Here is a 24,012-nt window from a genome sequence, read left to right on the forward strand (position 1 = left end):
GGTAATGCTGTGGTCTGCCTGTAGTTCTGCTAAGTTTTCTGCAGGGTTATAATGGTATTAAGTGTGATTTTCACTAATGCTTCTGTATTAGCTGGGAGCAGAGAGAAACCCATTGTGTGTTGCTTACAGCAGGGATGAAAATAAGACTCCCATTGCATAGCAGTTTGATCCATTCCTGGTTTAATAAGACACACCTGAGCTTGTTACCCAAACATGGTGGCTAATCAAGCTCATAGTAAGACCTGGAATTGGTGAAACTGCTCTGCAATGGGAGTCTCTATCCCTGTTGTATCTATTTTAATGGCTGTTTTTGAGTTTTATTGTAACTCACACACAGTAGATTGCTGTTGGCATCAGATACCGAACATGGTGTAGCATTTGAGACAACCAAAACGTGAACCGTTAATGATTGTAATTATGAATCGCATAGGAGAAAGCAAGCAACCAATCACTGTGAAGAATTTGTCAAAATTCCAGTACTTATGATGTCATCCCACGCATAGTTGCACAGCATAGTTGTGAAGTTATATAAAACAACAATAATACAAAGAAATATGAATAATAAAATACCCCTTACACATGCTGTTTTAACATAGAAACAAACAAAATAATCATAATAAATCAACGAAAAAATGTAATTACATTTACTTATTTTTTTTAAATTAAAACAAACAAACAAAAACAAATGGAAATGTCACGGTCTCAGTTAGCTGATCACAGGTGTGTGAGCAACCAGACGATACAATTTCATCAGTTCCATTGCTTCCCTCCCTCTCCTGCTCACTAATTCATTCCATGTCTGCTTGTGCCTGCAAGTTTCTAAAAAAAAGTTCAGCAGCAGAATTACATAAACACAGTTACAGCCCGGGACGAGAGAAGAAGTCTGGTGAAATTGACCACTTTTCTGTGCTTTAATTAATTCCCCCAGCACCTAGGCAAGCTATGCCGTGAATCCCACGTGGAGATTAAGTGCTCCGCGCAACGAGGTCAGGGGATAGATGGTAAAGTGGGTCTCTCCTGCCTCTGCTTGAAGCCACAGAGACTCTTACTTTGTATTAAGAAAGGTGGGTACCTGGAGCCTGCAAATGTAGAAGGGATAAGTCCTGTCTTTCTGAGGTCGCTCCCTGTTTGAAATCAGTGGCGGTGTGGGGATTTTTCTTTCTAAACCAAAATGCCCCAAAAAATGAATGTTTTTGCATCAAATATTTTTTTTCAGTGCATTTCTTTTGGCGTACTTATCAGCCTTCTATTTAGCATACAGTGACATTCTGTACTTTATGGTGGGCTGTCCAATGGGTGCTCCCTCCAGTCCAGGGTAGACAAGGCATAGAGACTGAACTGCTCACTCATCCCCTAAGAGAAAGGGTGCTCCCTCCAGTCCAGTCCAGGCATGGAGACTGAACAAGGCATAGAGACTGAACTGCTCACTCACCCCCGAAGAGAAAGGGTGCTCCCTCCAGTCCAAGGCAGACAAGGCATGGAGACTGAACTGCTCACTCACCCCCGAAGAGAAAGGGTGCTACTTCCAGTCCAGTCCAGACAAGGCATGGAGACTAAAATGCTCCCTCTCTTACGCCCCTAAGAGAAAGGCTGCTCCCTCCAGTCCAGGGCAGGCTTGAGGCATGCAGACTGAACTGCTCCTTCCCTTATGCCCCTAAGAAAAAGGCTGCTCCCTCCAGTCCAGGGCAGGCTTGAGGCATGTGGGGAAAGCTCATACTGCCTGTCCCTGATAACCCCCTGCTCTGTGGATAAATCTTGAGGACCACCCTTTCTCTCTCCTGGCTGCAGAGCTGCCAAGCCAGCAAGAGCATAGCAAGTCAAAACGGCTAATTGCAATGCATTAGGAAAACTAAGCGGAGACCGCAGGCAAACTACCTCACCAGACAAAGCAAAAATAAATAATAATAATGATAACAATAATATTTGTTACAGAACTCTTTGAAGTGCTAATGCAACCGCTGTACTGTGTGCCATTAAGTAAGTAAACGGCCGAATGCTGCAGCTGGGAAAAGCTTTTAAAAAGCACGTGACTGCATGTATTCATTGCCTTCAACATGTCTGCTGTGGTTGCTGGTTTAATAAAAGGACTGTGGGCAGAGTGCCCCCGCCTGATTTGGATTGCTCGGGGCTTGCTGTGATGGCAGCGCTGGTAATTAGAGCGCTCATTAATCTGCGGGCTGGGGCGATCGATTCATCAGTCTGAGAGGTTTGCCACGCTGCACCTTAATGTCAACATAGGCAAGTCGTTAGAGAAAGCTGCTGTCACATTTCGGCATGTTTAAAATATCAAATGTCAAAGGGAAAGTGTGTCTGAAAACAAAACAGTGGAGGTGGGTTTATATACCATGATAATTCCATATATATATATATATATATATATATATATATATATATATATATATATATGTACCAGTAGTTCAATTCCACCCTGTTTCGTCATTGATACCCTAATATCCATTAAGGTGGGACACATTCGTAATGTTCAACTAGGGATTAAGATGTAATCGGGACATGCAAGTCTCGTGTACAAGTGTCAAAGTCATTCTACATTCACAGCATTTAAAACTAAGAGCACAACAACAGCAATTTCATGACTTTCAAGCAATAATGGCTCTTGTAATGCTGAAATCTGCATATATATATATATATATATATATATATATATATATATATATTATATATATATGAAATGAGACCTACTCTGAGTTGTTTCCATAACTGTTCACAGTTAATTTTAGATGAAAACTGTGGCTCTACATTTATAGCCATAACTCATAATGCACTGAATATGAACTATGACATAATGTGTTTATGAATCCCCATGCAATGAAACAGAGGCTCAAAGGATCCTCATTTGTTTCACAAGGAAAGCTTTCACCTGTTCTGCTTTCCACTTGTTATAAAATCTTTTGGGGTTTCGCTTAATCCCTTGCCTGCCTCCCATCACTGTTGTCTTCAGACTTGAAAGCTTCTTTCAATCAAGATTAACAAGTCACAGAGAAAGAAAATCTTTTCCTTCAGCCACAGAAACTAAATCTGGACTTCTGGGCTCTTAAAGTGACTGCTAGACTCCCCCGAGAAAAAAAATACCTTTACAGGTACTTAAAAATATATAGTATAGCTATATTTGTATTGTGTAAACGAGGGATAGATTCATAACAAATAAAGACCCCCTACTTTGAGAACCATTCACCTAAATAATGGATATATGCATTACAGTAAATGTATCTTGTATTACATTAACTGCAGGGATGGAGATAAGACTTTCACTGCATAGCAGTATAATCCATTCCTGGTTTTACTAAGTGTTTAATAATAAGACTCACCTGAGCTTGTTACCTGTAACCTGTGGCTGATCAAGCTCGTACTAAAACCTCGAATGGGGATGAAACTGCTATGCAATAGGAGTCTTGTTTCTATCCCTGATCTATCTATCTATCTCTCTCTCTCTCTCTCTCTCTCTCTCTCTCTTAAAGATAAAGTTAAAGATAGCGGGATGTACATATTTATGTGTTTGCATTATTTACTTTTTTAAAGATGCTTGCAATAATTTGGAGTGGTTCCTATTGCAAGTGCAGCACTGCGAGTGTTCGTGCGCTTTCCCTTGAATTCAGGAGCGGCTCTTCAGTTCTAGTTGCTGCCTTGCTGTAGAGATGTGTAACACAGGCTGGATCACCCGATGTGTATTCATGTAAGTGCCGGTCCCCTCTAGTGATCGGCCACTTTGGATCCAGTTCCCTTTTGTTCTGATAAAATACATTGCTGTGCACGCCAGCTCTGGCCAAAAGGTTTTGCATCAACCTGTAGAATTAACACGGGTGGCTTCATAAAGTCGAATGAAACCTGCTGAATTATGTGACATTAATAATAACATATTGAATTGCATACCACTTTGTAGTTTTCCCATATACTTAACCAAAAACAGACAACATTTGAAAAAATGTGACATTTCGAAATCTAACATGAAACACTCTACTACTGTTATGGCTTCCGGTAGACTTTTGCGATATCATTTTGTAGTTTCTTTTGGATTACACAATGTTGTTAAATAAAAGAACTACATTATTGATCACATAGTTTTTATTTTTTTCCAAATGAAGTAATTCCCCAAATTCTTGGTGCTAAATTTTGGCCACAGCTGTAGACGGCGCTTACAAATATAAAGACTGGTTGATGCGGCCGACGGTACACTGGTCTCTGTTTCCTTACCCGGTTATCTGCACTGGGGCTCATAGTGTCAGTCATCCACGATCCGAATCTGGACCCCGACGCTCGGATAGTAATGGGATTGCTGACCCCTGTGAGCTTCCCACAGCCTGAGCAAAGAAAAAAACGAGACGAAACAACGATTAGCATAAAGAACGCAGGTGATCGAAATGCTGCTGCCGCTGTGGCATACGCAGGCTTTGGCGGTCCAGTGGTTAGAAAAAGGGGCTTGTTACCAGGAGGTTCCCAGTTCAATCCCAGCTCAGCCAATGACTCACTGTGTGTGACCCTGAGCAAGTCACTTAACATCCTTGTGCTCCGTCCTTCAGATGAGATGTAAAACCTATTGTAAGTGACCCTGCATAGCTCACCCCCTAGTCTCTGTAAGTCACTTGGGATAAAAGCTTCTGCTAAATGACTAATTAATGATACTAATTAAAAAAAACACTATATATAGCATATGGTGCAGGGTGCTGGACGATACAAGCTGAGATCTGCTGCACAAGAGGCCAGAACAGCCACAGGGTTGCTGGCCTTGAGTGGGTGAGAATGAGCTTCTTACACAGCACCCCAGTGCTGTATGTTTTGTAAAAGAGAGCTAATTAAGAAAGATTCAAGAATTCAGCTCATTAAAATGTGGCAGGATTTCCATTTCCAAACAAGCCCTCTGATGCAAACACATTTCAGGCGGCTGTGTCACAGCAAAGTCGTCTTAACGAATGTGTTCTTGTTGTTTGCTTAGAACGACTTTGTATACAGTGTTCTGTTTCAGGCATCACATCCCATAACTAAGGCTGTATCCTGGTTATCACAGATTTCACAATTTCCCCATTGCTGTTGTGTAATATCTATAGCCAGTTCCCTGTGAAAATTCCCATTTCTGTAAGACTAGTGTAAATATACATTTTTTGATCACTTAAAAATAAATACAGCAAACATTTACCTTGTTGACTCACTACCTGTTACACTGGCAAGCCAAACTGATATCTCTGAATTACTTCCAGATACATCTAAATATTTTAAGATATCTCAAATCCTTTCCAAGTATCTCTATTTTAAGATATGTTAACATGCCATTTGAGATATCTCTAAATGATAACTTGGCCTGCCATTGTTACATTGCATTTAGGAACAAGGCAGATGGTTTAGTTTGCTTCCAATAAATTACTGACCGCACTTTAAAATGTCTTCAACAAAAAGAGACACCAAATGCATTCAAAATCTTCAATATTTCTGCTTAAGATTGCTGTGTCCAGTACAAGAAGGGGATGTTTCACATGTCTGTTGTTATTTTTACATTTTTTCAGGTTTTTATTTTGTTTCATAATTTGGTAATGGTGAAAATAGAATGTCTTTAAAAGGCGGACATAGAAAACGAGATATTCTACAATTTAGCATTGACTGTTTTTCAGGTGAACATTTAAATATTTAAGGAACATTTGTCGTATTATGATCAAATTATGAAATATCTTAAAATACCTATTTTTAAACTGTGAAATACAGTGAAAACAAAACCAGCCCAACCCATGACTTTTAAAAAGTTAAAATGTGTCCTATGTATTATTTTCTACAACCACTAGGGGCAGAGAGTTGCAGGGGGGGACAGGTTAATGGTTACACTCTGGTATACCAGCTTTACTTAGAGAGAAGACACTTTTGAGAAGCCCTTTGTCTTCAAATGGGTGGTTGAAACTTCTGAGTTCAACAAATAACACAGTGTAACAAATATTTTTTTGTTCCTGGGTAGTAAGTGTTATTTCCTAATTGCTTATGCCTCAAAAGTATAGAAAATGGCTATTATTCCCCACAAACTTTGCTTTTGTGACCAGGACAGTGATATTTCAAAATATCACTATTTCCAATGGGAAAACAGGCAAATGTGTGTCTTTTCGTTCACATAAAGTCAGAAAAAAACAACATATGAATCCAAATTAACATATATTTATACTAAAGTAATACAAAAATGACTACAAAAGATTTAGAAGTGAGTAGTTTTTCGAGATTTACGATTATACTGTATTTACAGTATAATCGTAAATCTCGAAAAACTACGTGCCTGATCGTGAAAGGGTTAATTCATCTCTGCATTTTCTCTTATGTCTGGACAAGTTCTGAACTGCCTCCAGCTTGTTTTTAACACCTGCGATGTTGGCTATATGTTGTTTTCCCCCCAAAGTAGCCATTTGACCATATGGTGAAAACAGAGATTTGCTGCACTTGAATAATTCCTTGGTTGAAACCTTTGTCAGCGATGTGCTGAGGCAGCCACAGTAAAATCCCCAAAGGAGCCGTTGTCATTGAGGCACGTACTCAAAGTCAATGGAAAATGGGACTGACCCTCTGTTTCATTCAGGCTGTTTCCCCACAAGACCCCGCAAGCTGTTTAAAATTGCACAACAGCACAAACTGAAGAGCTGTTTCAGCGACAGCTTTATCACAAGAAGAAGGTGAGTTCTCCATACACCGCAACAAAATGTAAAGACGCTATCACAGGGGGAGTCGCGCAATCTCTACTGAATATAATATTCTGTTTTCTACGAGCTAAAAGCTATCACAAATACAATAATAATAACTGCATCATCCATTATTAAAGGAATAATAAAAGAAACTGGGGGGATGACAATAAAGCAAAAGGCCATCGCTGTTTTATTATTCTTTGTAATCTCGATCAAAGCCATCCTATATCTTATAAATATGTGGCATAGCGGTTATTACAAAGATATTTCAATGTCTTGAGATTCCTAGCTGACATACACTTTTCTTTAATAAAAGCTCAAGCTGACTGCTAAATATACAGCTATGGCCATCTGTATATCGCAGGGTGACCGCTGTGGCATTTTTGACTCACTAGAGGGCAGTCCCACTCTCTATTGGCTCTGGGCCAGTGGACTGTGCTGCAGCTGTGACATCTACAATGCAGGCATTCAAACATCATGGCATTATTGCTGCACTGTTTTTAGGGTAGCATCCTCCCAAGCTAGCCTTGCAGCCCAGGGTGAGAACATGTTTTAACCAGTGAGGGAGGGCATATTGTGCTGATCTTAAGACATCAGCAGAATTATGTCACCATCCGTCTCTGGATCTTCCTAATGAAACGTTCCTCCTTCAGGGCAGATGGCTCTTCTTTGCTCCAAGATTGACAAGTCGGACATCATTAGCGTCAGCCCAGCCAAGATCTAAACCCCTGTTTCTGCTCAGGCTGTGAAGACGACTCACCCAGTTTCTGCATGCAGGCGTGGAGCCTCTCCTCCAGCATCATGACTCTCTGCTGCAGCTCCTCGTAGTCGTAGGCTCCCATCTCCTCCTGGATGGCCAGCAGGACGAGCGACAGGTTCCTCACCTCCTCCTTCAGCTGCATGATCATCCGCACGTCCGATCTGTACTGCTCCAGCACCGGCAGCAGGGGGAGCATCTGGCCCACCTTCACCTTGAGATCCTGAAACACAGAGACTGAGTGTTTATTTGGGATAGAGAAGGGCTTGATACTAGGAGATGCCTGGTTCAAATCCTGGCTAAGCCACTGACTCACTTTGTGTGTGACCCCGAGCAAGTCAATTAACTTCTTTGTGCGCCGCCCTATTGTAAAGTCCTACTGTAAGGTCCTATTGTAAGGTCCTATTGTAAGGTCCTATTGTAAGGTCCTATTGTAAGTGGCTCTGCAGCAGAAGTTGTTGATAGATAGCTAACCCCCTAGTCTCTGTAAAACCTGATTTAATTTGCTAAACATTACCTCAGTAACAATTTGAACCAATTTCAAGAATATGATCGACTGGGTATTGATTAGCCATAGGGCTCTGGTGTTTGATTGATCATCCATAGAGCTCTGGTGTTTGTAGTTTTAGCTGGCCTATTATATATTATTTACTATCAGTTAACATTAAATAAATAATGTACATTAACATGTTTATTAGCTAACAGTTAATAATCAAAAATAAAAAAAACGACCCTTAAAATAAAACAGTAAATCATATTAACAAGCATGGCAAACCAGGGTAAACTATGGTCAACGCATAGTATAACTGTGGGAAAATACACTTTCAGAAAGGACCAAACCAGAAATAAACATTACAGCTGTTTAATGTAGGGTTAAACATACTTCCCACTATCCTTACATTGTTTTCGTTATACAATGTACAGCACTCCACGAACGTTCATTAAATATCTCTCATTATATCACGCAATGTTCCAGACCGTATTTATTTTCCATAAATCCAAGGTTACAGGTCCTATCCTGTTGCAAGGAGAGTCATAATCTATTTACGATTTGGTGGTTATGTCTTCTGTCATTCTTTGGGTTCCCCATGCAGTACAGGCATGTGTCTATAGCTGGGCTGTCAGATACTCTATCAGCCCAGTAACGACTAAGATCTCGTTTTTAATTAAATAACCAAGGACCAGTGTGAAAATTCTCCAGGATACATCACAACAACCCTGACCAGGCCTGACCCTGCTTAGTTTTCTGAGATCTGATCACAATCCAAGATAATGTGATAATGACCAGGCCAGACCTTTATTAGTTTCCTAGATTCTTAGATTTCATTCAGTGGACATCTGTGGACTATTCTGCAAGGATTGCCAAGGGCAAAAAAAAAAGTACGTCCTTATAAAAGTTTACCAGGATAAACCCATAAAAAGTGTATTATTGCACAGTACACTTTCACTCTGCTTTTTCTATGTATTTACCATAGTTTCCCCAGCTTTGCCATGTTTATTAATATGCTTTACCACACCTCTCTATTCTTTACCATACCTATGCTTTGTTGCACTTCGCACTTCTGCAGTTTCCCCATGCTTTTCCCAATGCACTGTGTTTTTTTTTTTTTTATCATGCTTTGTTTTGTTTATTGCCATTACAATGCATTACTACACTCTGCTGTGATTTGGCTATGGTAGGGTGGCAGCCCAGTGTCCCAATATCCATAGCCCTTTTCCGGTCGCCTTTCAGAGAAGGCTGGAAATTCAACGGGAGAGCTTGCCAACCCTCTACTTGGGTTCTGTTCCTTTTGTGTCTTGTCGTTGATTTTTCCCTCAGTCTTCCAGCTGGAAAATGTCGCTCTGCATCACTTCTATGAGAGTAAGCACAAACTCAACACCAGCAATTAAATGCAGTTAAGGTGATGCGTCCAAGACTGGAAAATCCCCTGGAAACCTAACAATGGAGCTGAGCAGCCAACTGCCCAGGGAGTGTTTAAAAAACCAGGTCAAAAATAGTGCAAATGCAAAATGTGTTTAAAGGTCACTGTGGAGGAACTAGAACCACCATACTATGTATCCCTTTCAATATTTCCAAATGCCTGCAGTAATATTTCCCCCTAATAAAATAACATATCACTTACTGAACATTAATACAGAGGTCAGAGAAGGCAGTTTGTCTGTTTCTCTCTTTATGGTTCTTGTAACAGGATGGAGGCTGGGCGTTAACTGGCGACCCTCTGCATCGCAAGCAAGAGTCTTAATCACTGTGCAACCAGGCTCATCTGCATTCACTGTTATAGAGATTTAACTCTCCTCTCACTGCATAACACAGCGCTGCCCATTCCAATCTGAGGCCAGCGTATTCATTTTAATGCCGGTAGAGCAGAATAAACCAGACACTTAAGGAAAAATAATATGCACACAGGTGCTTCTGCCAACTGCTGATGCTGCAAGATTTCCAACTGAGGCACAACAGCACAAAGTCAGATTTATTTTCAATATTCCAGTTTTTTTTTTTAAAAAGTAATACCTTAATATAAAAAAAGTTACTTGAAAACGTAATCTGATTCCAAGTATGTAGTTACTTTATCAACCCTCACCCTGGTCCACCTTGTGTACAGCCTTGCTGTGTATGATCATAAGGGGCAACATTGGTGCATTGGCGTGATACTACATGGGGTTTGCCTCTATTGTAAAAGGATATAAAACATATTGATTCACCATAACAGTGCTGCAGTACAATTCTTGGACACACTACTAAAATGCATGTGCATTGACTACACTGTAGCTACACTGGACTTTTGTTCCCAGTTCATGCAACTGTATTGTAAAGTGCATCCAAACTCTGCATGTCAAAGCTTGCTATCGATCTATGGTCTACACAGGATATAGAACATATACAGCATTAGACAGTGCTGAATTCAGAAATCTGAAAAGAGACTTAATAAACGACAAAGGTTTCGATTAGAAGCCTTTCTTGAATGCCTTCAAAAACACCAGCAGGTCATAGCTGGTGCGGCCTCCTCTTGAAAGGTGAAGTGTCCTCTAATGAGCTTGCTCCAATTAAAAATGTACTCTCATGTCAGCGTCACTCAAAAAGGTTTTCCAACTGAAAACAGGAGGCGGGTGTGATATTGTGCCGTGTGTATTCAGCTCTCTCCTCTCTGTCACATTGAGGTTGATGCACGATTGTTATTCCAAGTATTTCGCGGCATCAGGCATCTGCAACATTAATGAGCAAGCGATGCATGCTTTTATATGCGTTTTCCTGTACAGGGCTACACAATAGGAAGAGTTTGATGGAGCGCTGACACTTGTCTTTTCGTGCAGTGACTATCTATTTTTTGCAGCTCCACTTTGCAAGCCTTGCTCCTGATTCTGCAGCCGTGTGCCGGCTAAAAAGACAAGACACTGAGGTCTATATTGATAGAGAAATAAAGAGTGCTGTGCTGTGCTGTGCTGTAATTAAACCAAGTCAGTGAAAATAAATGCTTAGGGTGCAATGAAGTTCAGACCATTTGTCATTGAATTGTACAGCATTTTTCTTTAGCATTACTGCAAACAAAATACCACCACTGAATGTTTTGTAGTTACTGATGAATTAAACCAAGGCCCGGTCTTATTTCTAAAAATAGGTCTAGAGAAATAACGTTACAGGTAGAGCTGTATTTTAAAAAAAAAAAAATTCTGGATTTTACATTTTCTGTGAAATGTACCTGTTGTCGTGCAATCGTAGACCCTCATGAAAATTGAAAGAATAGTGTAAATATACAGATTTTTGATCACTTAAAAACAAATGCAGTTAACGTTTGCCATCTGTGTGGAGAAGTCTCCTTCAGCAAAATGATTAGGTAACCCATTCCATCCCCTCACCACTCTTTGTGTGAAGAAGAGTCTCCTTCAGCAACATGACTAGGTAACCCATTCCATCCCCTCACCACTCTCTGTGTGAAGAAGAGTCTCCTTCAGCAACATGACTAGGTAACCCATTCCATCCCCTCACCACTCTCTGTGTGAAGAAGAGTCTCCTTCAGCAACATGACTAGGTAACCCATTCCATCCCCTCACCACTCTCTGTGTGAAGAAGAGTCTCCTTCAGCAACATGACTAGGTAACCCATTCCATCCCCTCTCCACTCTCTGTGTGAAGAAGAGTCTCCTTCAGCAACATGACTAGGTAACCCATTCCATCCCCTCACCACTCTCTGTGTGAAGAAGAGTCTCCTTCAGCAACATGACTAGGTAACCCATTCCATCCCCTCACCACTCTCTGTGTGAAGAAGAGTCTCCTTCAGCAACATGACTAGGTAACCCATTCCATCCCCTCACCACTCTCTGTGTGAAGAAGAGTCTCCTTCAGCAACATGACTAGGTAACCCATTCCATCCCCTCACCACTCTCTGTGTGAAGAAGAGTCTCCTTCAGCAACATGACTAGGTAACCCATTCCATCCCCTCACCACTCTCTGTGTGAAGAAGAGTCTCCTTCAGCAACATGACTAGGTAACCCATTCCATCCCCTCACCACTCTCTGTGTGAAGAAGAGTCTCCTTCAGCAACATGACTAGGTAACCCATTCCATCCCCTCACCACTCTCTGTGTGAAGAAGAGTCTCCTTCAGCAACATGACTAGGTAACCCATTCCATCCCCTCACCACTCTCTGTGTGAAGAAGAGTCTCCTTCAGCAACATGACTAGGTAACCCATTCCATCCCCTCACCACTCTCTGTGTGAAGAAGAGTCTCCTTCAGCAACATGACTAGGTAACCCATTCCATCCCCTCACCACTCTCTGTGTGAAGAAGAGTCTCCTTCAGCAACATGACTAGGTAACCCATTCCATCCCCTCACCGCTCTCTGTGTGAAGAAGAGTCTCCTTCAGCAACATGACTAGGTAACCCATTCCATCCCCTCACCACTCTCTGTGTGAAGAAGAGTCTCCTTCAGCAACATGACTAGGTAACCCATTCCATCCCCTCACCACTCTCTGTGTGAAGAAGAGTCTCCTTCAGCAACATGACTAGGTAAATTCCATCCCCTCACCACTCTCTGTGTGAAGAAGAGTCTCCTTCAGCAACATGACTAGGTAACCCATTCCATCCCCTCACCACTCTCTGTGTGAAGAAGAGTCTCCTTCAGTAACATGACTAGGTAACCCATTCCATCCCCTCACCACTCTCTGTGTGAAGAAGAGTCTCCTTCAGCAACATGACTAGGTAACCCATTCCATCCCCTCACCACTCTCTGTGTGAAGAAGAGTCTCCTTCAGCAACATGACTAGGTAACCCATTCCATCCCCTCACCACTCTCTGTGTGAAGAAGAGTCTCCTTCAGCAACATGACTAGGTAACCCATTCCATCCCCTCACCACTCTTTGTGTGAAGAAGTCTCCTTCAGATGACTAGGTAACCATTCCATGTCACCACTCTCTGTGTGAAGAAGAGTCTCCTTCAGCAACATGACTAGGTAACCCATTCCATCCCCTCACCGCTCTCTGTGTGAAGAAGAGTCTCCTTCAACAACATGACTAGGTAACCCATTCCATCCCCTCCCCACAAAAATGTGTGAAGAAGAGTCTCCTTCAGCAACATGACTAGGTAACCCATTCCATCCCCTCCCCACTCTCTGTGTGAAGAAGAGTCTCCTTCAGCAACATGACTAGGTAATCCATTCCATCCCCTCACCACTCTCTGTGTGAAGACTGCTCTCTGTCCTTAGTCTAGCATATTAGAATACTTTGAAAAACGTGGTAAAAGATGGTAAATAGCCATGGGAAAACTGCAAAATTGCCATGCCCATTTACTGTGGTAATCAGTAGATTAATAAAGAACTACACAGCAGTGTCATTTGACTCCAAGTCACATCATGATACTGTTCCTGGCTGTGAAGTAAATGGAGGTCTCTGATGATTCCATTCATGTAACCGAAATGAAAAAAAAGTCTGAAGAAAAGAGAGCAGCCAGTATAACAGGATCACAAAAATAGATTCAAAAATCGTTCGCAGAACAAAGGGGAGCGTCGCTATTCAATTTTCACAGACCAGCATGTCAAGTCTTCACATTAGGGGGATCTAAAAGGTAGAATTATTGAGAAAATGACAATAATAATAATAAAGAGAAAGGGAAGCTCTTATATTCTCTGAACAGCTTCCCACTGCTCTGTGCTGCTGGAAAGAGAAAGGGAAGCTCTTACATTCTCTTAGCAGCCTCCCTCTGCTTCAGGTCTCCACCAATAATATCAAGAAGCTGCCTAACAACGTTTACTTTGCTTTGCCGTGCCTTCACAACCCTTTATCACACTTTGCTTTTACTATGAAACATTCTTATAGGAGGGTTTGTTTCTGTTATAAAACTTCTGACCTTCCTTGCAGACAGTCTGAGGAGGCGAGAACGAATGTCTGTAAAGAAACGGGAACAGTGTGTTTTGACAGCCCAGAGTGTGAAGCAGTGGCCTTTATTGTTAGTCTGCACTTCCAAGACTGTAGGAGTATTCAATCTTCCCCTGTCCCTGTTATCCATGCACCCGGCTTGATTTATGGCTTAATTTTAATTATCCACCAAAATGCAATTATAAAAAGGTTCTCGGTTAAGACAAAGGGCCTTATACCAGACGTTCGTTTCATCACCTTCATTATAAAATGGAGAAAAAGCTATGGCCAACTTTTTTTTTTCCATTACTGCTTTGCATATGGTCTGTAAGTCATGGCTTAGACTGATTACATATAACGGTACTGAAAAAGGATATATAGGCCTGTGACAGAGAGTGAATGAACCCGAGTCAGCAATCTCCCTCCCGATCTGTGAGGGCACGGTATAATCGGAGCAGAGCGCCCCAGAATGGATGGCTTGCCAGTTCATTCCAGGGTCACTCTGAAGCTGGTCATCCAGGAAGGGGGCGAGGCCACCATACCAGAAGTCATTGCCTTAATGCGGTAGGAGATGTGTCAGTCACGGATTGGAGGAGACGTGATTGGCCACGCCACCGAAAGAGGGCGTGGCGAGGGGATATTTAGGGGGAGTGGCCCCAGCGAGCTGTTTCTTTTGAAATGGTTACCACTAGGACGAGTGTTAAGTGTTTTGTTTGTTTCTAGCTGTCTGTGCTTGTCATTATAGAAGGCTAACCTCTGGGAGCTGTAGATAAACCACCAGCAATTAAACAGGACTCCACTTCACCATTGTGCATGAATAAACCTGTAAATCACCATTTTCACTAAGAGCACTCACTCTGGACTTGTGACTGTGTTGTGTTTGTGTGTGTCTTGTTTAGTGTATTATTATTTTGAGACTGAACCCCATGGTTTGCCTGAGCAATACACATCATTGTGTAGAGCCAGGTATTATTATTTGTCAGCAAATAAAGAGCTGCTTTTTCACCATGAGCTGTCTTGTGCCTCTCATTCCTGAGCACCGCATCACCACTGCACCTGTGCACTACAAACCACTTTGCCACAAGGCTTTGCTGCACTTTCTACAGTCAATTGAAAGTATAGATGTGGCCAAAAGTTTTGCATCTCCCTATAGAAGTAACTCATTTTGCTTCATAAAGTTGAATGAAACCTGCTGAATAATATGACAATAACATATTTAATTACATACTGCTTTGTAGTTTTCCATATATTTAATGGCAAACTGGCAAAAATTGAAAAAATTAAGACATTTCGAAATCTAACGTGAAATACTGTACTACTATTACTGTAGACTTTTACGATATAATGTTGTAGTTTCTTTGATTCCAAGATGTTAAATAAAAGATCTAAAATACATTGATATTGTTTAGTCTTTTTTAAAAATGATGTCTCAATCCTAAAATTCAAGGTGATGCAAAACTTTTGACCATAGCTGTATGTCGTAGTGCTGTGGCATTTTTGGCTCATAGAGGGCGCTCTCCCTCTCTATTGTCTCTTGGCCGGTGTACTGTGCAGTAGAATTTGTCACCACGAGGTTTACCCTTCAAACCAAGCTCCAGTGCGCTTTGCTCCTTCACGACCACCTAACTAGCAGATTCACTCAGCACCTACATTTAATTAGAGTACCGCGGCGCCATACAAATCAACAATTCAAGTATACCGTGATAGGTGATTCACAGTGTAATTGTCCGATGCACTTGGCTGGGCAAATCATTTAGGATGAGGACAAGGTTTGCTTTGCAAACAGAGAGAAGTCAGATATGAGTCAGACACTGCTGCTGTGCAATCCATCTGATGTACTTCTAAGTTAATTCAAGATTTACCTTTTCCGTGTGTGTTAGGGAGCTGTAACACAGGCAGACGAAAGGTAATAAACAGGCTAATATGAAACGGCACTCATCTTGCTGAAGCAGCTACTTAGCTTACCTGGAAGAGTCCTGGGTTGTGATCCTTCCTCTAATAAAGTCCAGGGAAACAGGGAGGTGCCGCTTCTATGTATTAGAGGGTGTCAGGATTCCGTTGGCGTAGAAAAACTAGAAGAAACGTCATAAACGTTTTGTCTTTTTTTTTTTCAGTCTTCTCAGTGGGGTGGTGCGTTTTGATTCAAGTGCTTGCAGCATATCACCAGGCGATGTGGACTCCAGCCACAAATGCTTACGCCACCTTGAGCCATTCACAGTGTAATGAATCTCAGCCCTTTGAACTGAATGGAAAGACGAGGGCTGAACCGCAAACCACATGGTTCAAAAGCGAACGTCAAGCGAGCTCTGTGTTTGAGAGGTAACGGGTCTCGTGCTCATGTCAGTGCTGTTAACTGACCAGCTGCTAGGAGGAGATTTATTACAACACCACCTGCGGGGTTAATGTCTCACCATAAAAAATCAGCACGTTCACTGTAAGCAAATTAGCTGTGTTTTATTACTACTATATTGCAGGAATTGCACACTATTGACAATGACCAATGAAACACTGCATTAAAAGGCAAATTGAACACAATTGAATGCTAGTTTTGATGTACTGCACGATGTTGTAATCAGATACTATTGAATGCTAGTTTGTTATAATTATGTACAATAAGACTGAATGTAAGAACCGAAAAGCATTAGTCACACATGCTGCTGTACGCTTGACAGCCATGTAGTCTCAGCGTGAGCCCAGACCGAGGGGAGCCAAGATCTGTAGGATTTTGACCAATCGGAGAGTTTTGATAAGGATGCCTTACCTTCTATAGGTTGCCTGCTAGAGGGACTAAGGGCAGAACTGGGGCTATTTACCCTGGGAAATGAGACCAATCAAAACTCATTTTGACATTGAAGGGTTTGTTCTAGTAGTATAAATGTGTCGCTGTTGAGGGTGTTACAGTTATGAATGCAACAAAGCTGTGTTTTGTCCAACATCTATATGTGACAGGGCGTAAGTTGGGTGTGAACTGGCGCCCCCACACACTGGAAGCGAGCACCTTAACCACAATGCAAACGTCATCTGCATTTAGACCCTTTAAACCTCATATCATCTCACTGACTGTGGACAGAATCCGTAACGGCAGGGAGTCACACAATGCATACATAACACCTGGAAGGTATGGTCCTTTTAAGGTGATATTCTTTGCCATACCTGAAAGGATTTGGGGTTCAGAGGTTTCTGGCTGTCGGCCGCCACTTTCAACCTGCTGTCCAGCGCTTTCATCAGAGCCTCTGTGTTCCTCACGTACTGCAGATCTCGATTTGTTCTCAAGTCAAGCACCTCCATGGACTGGGTGATATTCTGCACCTGGGAAGATAAAACAGAACGTGTGCTAGAGAACGTGTAAATTCAAGCTTCATCGAGATTCGATCAACGAATACACTGTACAGTAAATGATAAACGATGCACAGTAATGCGCATTCGCAAAATACTCTTCTTTGTTTAATCACACATGACGTGTGAATGAAATTATCAAAACTATTGGGAATATGTTGAAAAAAACAGTTCTGTGACGTGGACGATAGCAAAGTACAGCAAGGAAACGGCCTTTGGGTAGCTAGCTGAGACTGTAAACAGAGCAACAGGGTGATTAATAAATCAAAGTTTATGGATTGACTGCTGCTCTTCCACTATAAGCCCTACAGCAGTCACAGCCCAACAGAAACTTCTGCAGATTTTCTTTTCAGTTTAAAAAAGATTTGTCTTGTAAAAATCTCTATATTGAAACAGCTCCAATTACTGTAGTTCTGAGACATGTTGCATCATTTTTTGAGGCAATTGTATTTCCCAGTTGTGAAAGAGATTACATTAAACAATGCCATTCCTGCTCTGTGTTTGAGAGTGAGATTGCAAAGCTTACAGATCTTGTAAACACAATTTAAATGCGCTTATATGACAGGAGCGAATATCCCCCGAGTTTTGACTTGTCATCACAAATGTCGCCAAACGAAACCTGATTAACGGTTGCAATGATATTGCTTTTTCTTTTCTGCTTTTACAGAGATACAGAGTTACAAAACGAATGCAATTAGGAAAACCAAACCTGGATAGCGACAGTGTTCAATGCAATTGATTGAAACTAAATGGACAGTTATCACACTAAGTGATTAACTAAGCCAGCATCAAACCCAGACTACACAGCACCATTGTTGTCATCGATTACTGTATACTGAGCATCAAAAGAAACTTATCACTATTATAACACATTTATTTTAAAAAATAAGGCATACAAATGATGGACATTGACGAAATGTTTTTGGTTTCCTTTCAATCACTCGATCATTCATCCTTGACCATGACACGCTTGAGAGACTGTGACTGAAGCTCTTAATCACCTAATTAGTGAGACAGTTGACTGGACACTGGATCTGGAGTGATTTCAGCTGTTGAATTGCAAGCTTGAATAAAAGCAATAAAGAAAAATCACAGAAAAACACCAATATGCCACATCTGTCAAGAGAGCAGCGCCTTCGTGCAATCGGCATGTTGGAGGCTGGACTATGGAACCACATTGTTGCTCGCCGTCTTGGGTGCTCACAGCCATCAATTTTAAACCTGGCGAGACGGTATAGCCAGGCACACTCTGTCAATGACAGGCTATGAACTGGGAGACATGTGGCTTCTTGAGCTCATAGACCACTGAACAGGCAGATGCTTATTCAGAAAGTACAAGAGGAATGGGCCAGGATTCCACAAGACAACGTCCGAAACCTGGTGCAAAGCACGCATTGCAGATGTACTGCTTGTATTGCTTCCAACGCTGGCCACACACTACTAGCCTGTGACTTTCACAGTATCCCCCGTCCCCCCACAACTTTAGACAGTAAAATGTCAATATTTAGCCTTCTAGAATAACAAATAACAACAGTTAAGCAGACAGATAAGACAAGACTAAACACTGACGGTACTTTCGTACGTCCATTACAGGTCTTTCTGTAACCATAGCAAAGGAACAGATTGCTTTGCCACATCCCCTGATATACCCTCAGCCATGCCCCCTTTGGAAGCGAGTGCAATCACATATCCTCCAATCCACGATTGCCACATCGCCTCCCGCATTAAGGAGATGACTTCTGGTATTGTGACTCCGCCCCCTTTCTGGATTTCCGACTGACCCTGGAAAGAACTGCCAAACCATCCAGTCTGGGCCACACTGGTCCTGTTATACAGCGCCCTCTCAAGTCGGGAGGGAGATTGTTGACTAGGATTCATTCGCTCTCTGTCACAGGTACCCAACCACATTTGTGAAGCTGAATCATTGAGATGCTTTAAGACTTGACAACGTGTTCAGATCAGCTACTAGGAATTGGATGAGCCAAACAGCCTACTCTTGTTCTTATATTCAGCTGGGTCAAATCAGGTCTACTGTTCTCTGAACAACTTCCAAGTTTCATCACAATTGGTCAAAACATACATGCACGTAGAAACGTATCCTCACTACCTAAACAATGCACTGTTCGCTTTCAACATGACCGGGCATCACTTCTGCTGGGCAACAGGGTAGCATGTCACTAAATCAGCAAGGAGGCTAATAAACAAGTAGCAGTTCAACTGCAGGAGAACGATTGCAATTAACCTTTGAGGAGATCATTACAGTCAGGTAATTGGAGGTCAATGGGCAGGATTCAACAGGTAATTGAACGAAGGGTTAACAAACTGTAATTATTGAAACTTGACTTTTAGGTTTAACTACTGGAAATTGATCTTTATTAGTAATCAATTCATCATGATTTTATTGGGATTGTAGATTGTTTTGTAATGACACTGGTGGAGATACTAGGAAAAATATTTGTCTACTTGACTGTATTTCTCATTATTATTTTTACTATGAACCCCTGCTTGTCTATCTAGAATAGTGTCATGAATATCCAGCTGTATTTAATCCAATAAAACGTTCTTTAAAGCTCTGTAAAGAGCCCTTTATCAAGGCAATATGTGAGGCGTTTCAGCCTGAAGAGGCAGGAGTTGCTTCATTAAAGTCATTCAAATTGTGGTCTTGTGAACAAATCCTACATATGGGAGGATGAATACAGTAATGTTTTAGTCTTTACAGGTTGGCCATTTGATACCACTGTTATAATTATATGGGGGGGGTGGGGGCTAATGGTCTTCTTCTTTATTATATAGAGCCTTTCATAGTGGACCACCATCACAAAGCACTTTACAAGATAGGAGACTAGGGTGTGTGAACCATGCATTAGCTGCAGAGTCACTTACAACAACGTCTCACCCCAAAGCCTGAGCACAAAGAGGTTAAGTGACTTGCTCAGGGTCACACAAAGTGGCTGAACTGGGATTTGAACTGGGGAACCTCCTGGCTATAAGCTTGTTTCTTTAACCACTGGACCACACAGCCTCCTCTGGCGTGTGAACCAGGTCAGTAGGTTGGATTCTATATTTTGGTTTGTGCTGGTTTGTACATTATTAAATAATTCAACCCATTTGCCAAACTTATAAGCACTCTGAGTCTCTTTGGTATTTATAGTAAATAGCTGATGGCATTATCTGAGACACAATCACCATCTCATGGGCTTCCGTCCCAGTATTGCAGAGAGGGGGGGGGGGGGGGGGGGGGGGGGGGGGGGGGGGGGGGGGGGGGGGGGGGTCAGTCAAGGCAAGCTTCTGCTAGACTCTCATTACTCACAGTCGGGTGGCCCTGATGTAATTCTGTGAACCCCGCTGGGAGCTCCTGGTTTATCCCCCCCCCCCCTTGAAGCAGCGCTTAGAAGACCAGGGCAGAACTGTCCAGTGACACACCGTGCAGAGGATCTGATAAGACTTCAGAAAAAAAAGATACTTCAAAAGGATCAGGGGGCGATGACTATTTATTCACTCTGCTCTGTTTTATTTTTGTATTATTATGTGGGCTCGAGTTGTTGTTTTTTTTATTTTAATGTTTAATCACTTTTTCATTGGCACAGTGGGAGAATGCATGGCACTGGCTTTGTAATGCATTGATCTTCCAAAAATCAGAAATAAATTCAAGAGATTTTCAAATCAAGAGAGTGTACAGTATATACGGAGATCAGTGTAGCTTTGGCAGTGAGTTCATCCTTGCAGTTGTGAACCACTATTACTGTTATTAATACATGGCAAATTTCATAACGGTTATTAGTTTAAACAGAATACTGATAATATGGGAAAAGCAAAATAATAATCTAGCTTCCTTTTAACAGTGTTTAGCATTATAGTTAAGGTTGAGTTGAGTGTGTTCTTTACTGTAATTAATTATACAGCTGATTTTCACTTTCCTGGTTTTCAAATGCATATTGCTCTAAAACATACTTCTGGTTGCTAGGGCTAGGATAACATTTGATTTGTGGCACCGCTATTACTGGCTTTAAAGATGAACCAAACGACAAAAACTGGAGTCATTCCCATCCCTCCAGAGGAGAGCCACCTGGCAAAACTTACTGAAGCCCCCCCCCCGTGTGTCCATGTCCCCCCCATGTGGACGGGCCCTCGTATCAATCTTCCAGAATTGATTGATTCATTAAATGTCAGCCCCTTTGCTTAATGCCTGCCCTTGAGCAGCTATTGTAACCTTTAGCGGGCTGAGGACGGGGATGTTTTGCTCAATCTCTCCTTCAGTCTCTGTCCACAGCCTGTCTGTCTCCCAGTAGAGAAGAAGACTGAGATGCCTGCTGCTCAGAACCGGCGCTGAGCTGTTAAGAATGCCGCGGCACTGAAATGGACCACTGCAAACGGACGCACTGTGAACTGGAAGTCCTCGTTACAGCACTGCCTTGTTCATCACCCTTATGGACACAAGTTAGTAATCCACTGGTATTGCATTGCAATACATCTCTAGTTATAATTCTCAAGTGCAATCAGTAAGTAATCTCCTAGTCGAATATCGGGATAATAGTGGGATAATCCGAGATGCATTTAGAACAATGTTGATGCGCAACCAAACAGGTTGCATATCCAGAAAACTAGTTTAGCCTAATGTGTAAAGTGGGCCACACATTACTGAAGAATAGTCAGAGTTTAGCTGCAATATGCAGAGACATATCCAAATAGGCAAATTCCCTTCGCATTACTGTTCATTTTATTCCATACTGCACGATACATATCACAAACAAAAATATACAAACCAATTAAAAACAAAGCATTAACATCGTGAAATCAAATCGCTTGATGGTCACTGGTTATTGATTTAACCCTTTGATGCCTGACATTTGTTTTCAGTGCTGCTGCTGTATAGGAGTAGACTATGGGAGTTAAGCTATGTCGAGATATGCTCAATGAATGCTTTGTGCATGATCCAGGATCCCCAATTATATATATTCCAACAACACAACGCAGAGATATATTTGCATGCCACATTTATATTTCATATTACATTACCATGTAAAAAAAGCTAATTTACAAGACTGCGGCAAGTTAGGTGTGTGTGTGTTTTTTTTTTTTAATTCCTGAGTCAATTAAGCGATGCCTGAAGAGATGCTTGGAGTGACAAAAAAAAAAAAAAAAAAAAAAAATGAAACGTCAATCTCTAGGTAGCTAAATGGAAAACAATGCAAAATGTGATAGCATGAAAACTGGTTTCTCACTGGAGTAATCAGTGTGGAAATTATAATCTAATCTAATAATCTAATCTAATTATAGAGAGAGAGAGAGAGAGAGAGAGAGAGAGAGAGAGAGAGAGAATATTGAATGATCGTTCGTGGTATACATTTTTTATTCACTGCAGGAGTATTCCCCAGTAAATCACAAGCCTCGATGTGTAAGGACATGTCGCTAAGATCTTTCATTGCCACCTGGTTAAAACCTCGCCTACGCTCCAAGGAGCTCTCACCTTCTCCATGAGCTGTCGGAGCTGCTTGCTACGCGGGTCTCGCGTGCACACGCTCTGCGCGGGGGCCACCACCGTGCAAATACACTTCCCATCCGGGTCCTGTGCTGAGCTGTAGATCTGCCAGCCTTCCTCCGGGCTGGGGAACAGGGTCTGCAATACACAGGGAGGGAGAGAGACTCATCAGCTACGCAATCAGTCAATCAATCGATCTTTGCAACTGAGGTTTCCAAAGCACTGCTTCAAACCACCGATCTGCACGACCGCTATAGCCAAAAGTTTTGCATCGCCTGAAATTTTAGGATTGAGACGTAATTCATTTTTAAAAACTTAGATGAACATAATCTCTCGTTTAACATCCTGTAATCAAAGCAACTACAAAATGATATTGCAAAGGTCTACCAGAAGCCATACTAGTAGTACAGTACTTTTTCAACTTCATGAAGCAAAATTTGTTCATTCTATAGGGTGATGCAAAACTTTTGGTCATAGCTGTATGTTAAAATAATAATAATAATGATTATATTATATCTATATATCTATATATATATATATATATATATATATATATATATATATATATATATATATATATATATATATATATATATATATATATATATACACACACACACACACACACACACACACACACACACACACACACACACACCATTATCAAAAAGTGTAGAAGTACTTACACTTTTCAAACACACTTTCCCTTGACAAAGGTATGTTACACACACCGAAATGTTGGGAAGTTGGCTTTTTTTGTGAAAAACAAACAACTTTTAGATAGATAGATAGATAGATAGATAGATAGATAGATAGATAGATAGATAGATAGATAGATAGATAGATAGATAGATAAAGAGCTAGGTAGATACTAACTAAATTGCTTTATTAATGTGACTTGTGTTAACGATCCAAACCACGATGTCACTGCGTGCCCACAAATTAATTACATTATGAGCAGGTTATTCTGGATGCCATGCTTTTTTAAATGGAAACCAATGTCTGATATAGTGGACAAAGTCAATGGGCCAGGTCTGAAAGGGCAGTATCGAAGAGGCTGACAGTGCCTCCATCCCTCTGGGCACAGCAGAGTTAAACAATTGAAAAAGAAACGCTTCCCTTCTCCTGTTCGTAAAGAACCTCATTCCAATCTAATTAGATGCTGCACGCTGCCACCACACATAACTCAAACCAGCAGCTTCCTCATGTAGGGTGTTTAAATATTTATGGGCTTTATTCAACGACCGAAGCACAGAGACATCCATCTTCATCCGGTAATTCAAATTCAGCAACACTTATAGCTTGGTGGACCGACACAAAGAGGAGGGGGTCCTTTGTAACTAAGGAACAGTACTCACTGTGCTTTCTGCTGCTAGCTTCAGAGTTGTACAAATGGTCTTTATGACTGCAGCTTAAATTCAGCTGGGCAGAT

The 24,012-nt window shown here is 41.5% G+C and overlaps 1 protein-coding gene across 1 annotated transcript in view; it reads right to left on the minus strand.

The window, feature by feature from the left end:
* olfm2a (olfactomedin 2a) overlaps positions 1 to 24,012 on the minus strand; it is a 49,816-nt gene that overhangs the window by 5,668 nt on the left and 20,136 nt on the right. The window contains exons 2-5 of the mRNA XM_041235769.1: positions 22,569 to 22,718; positions 16,919 to 17,074; positions 7,423 to 7,642; positions 4,210 to 4,316 (exon numbers count right to left, since the gene is read on the minus strand). Coding sequence (XP_041091703.1) covers positions 4,210 to 4,316; positions 7,423 to 7,642; positions 16,919 to 17,074; positions 22,569 to 22,718 — 633 coding nt within the window. The remainder of the gene's footprint in view (positions 1 to 4,209; positions 4,317 to 7,422; positions 7,643 to 16,918; positions 17,075 to 22,568; positions 22,719 to 24,012) is intronic.

This window comes from Polyodon spathula, chromosome 38 (genome assembly GCF_017654505.1).
Source record: "Polyodon spathula isolate WHYD16114869_AA chromosome 38, ASM1765450v1, whole genome shotgun sequence".
Lineage (NCBI taxonomy): Eukaryota > Metazoa > Chordata > Actinopteri > Acipenseriformes > Polyodontidae > Polyodon > Polyodon spathula.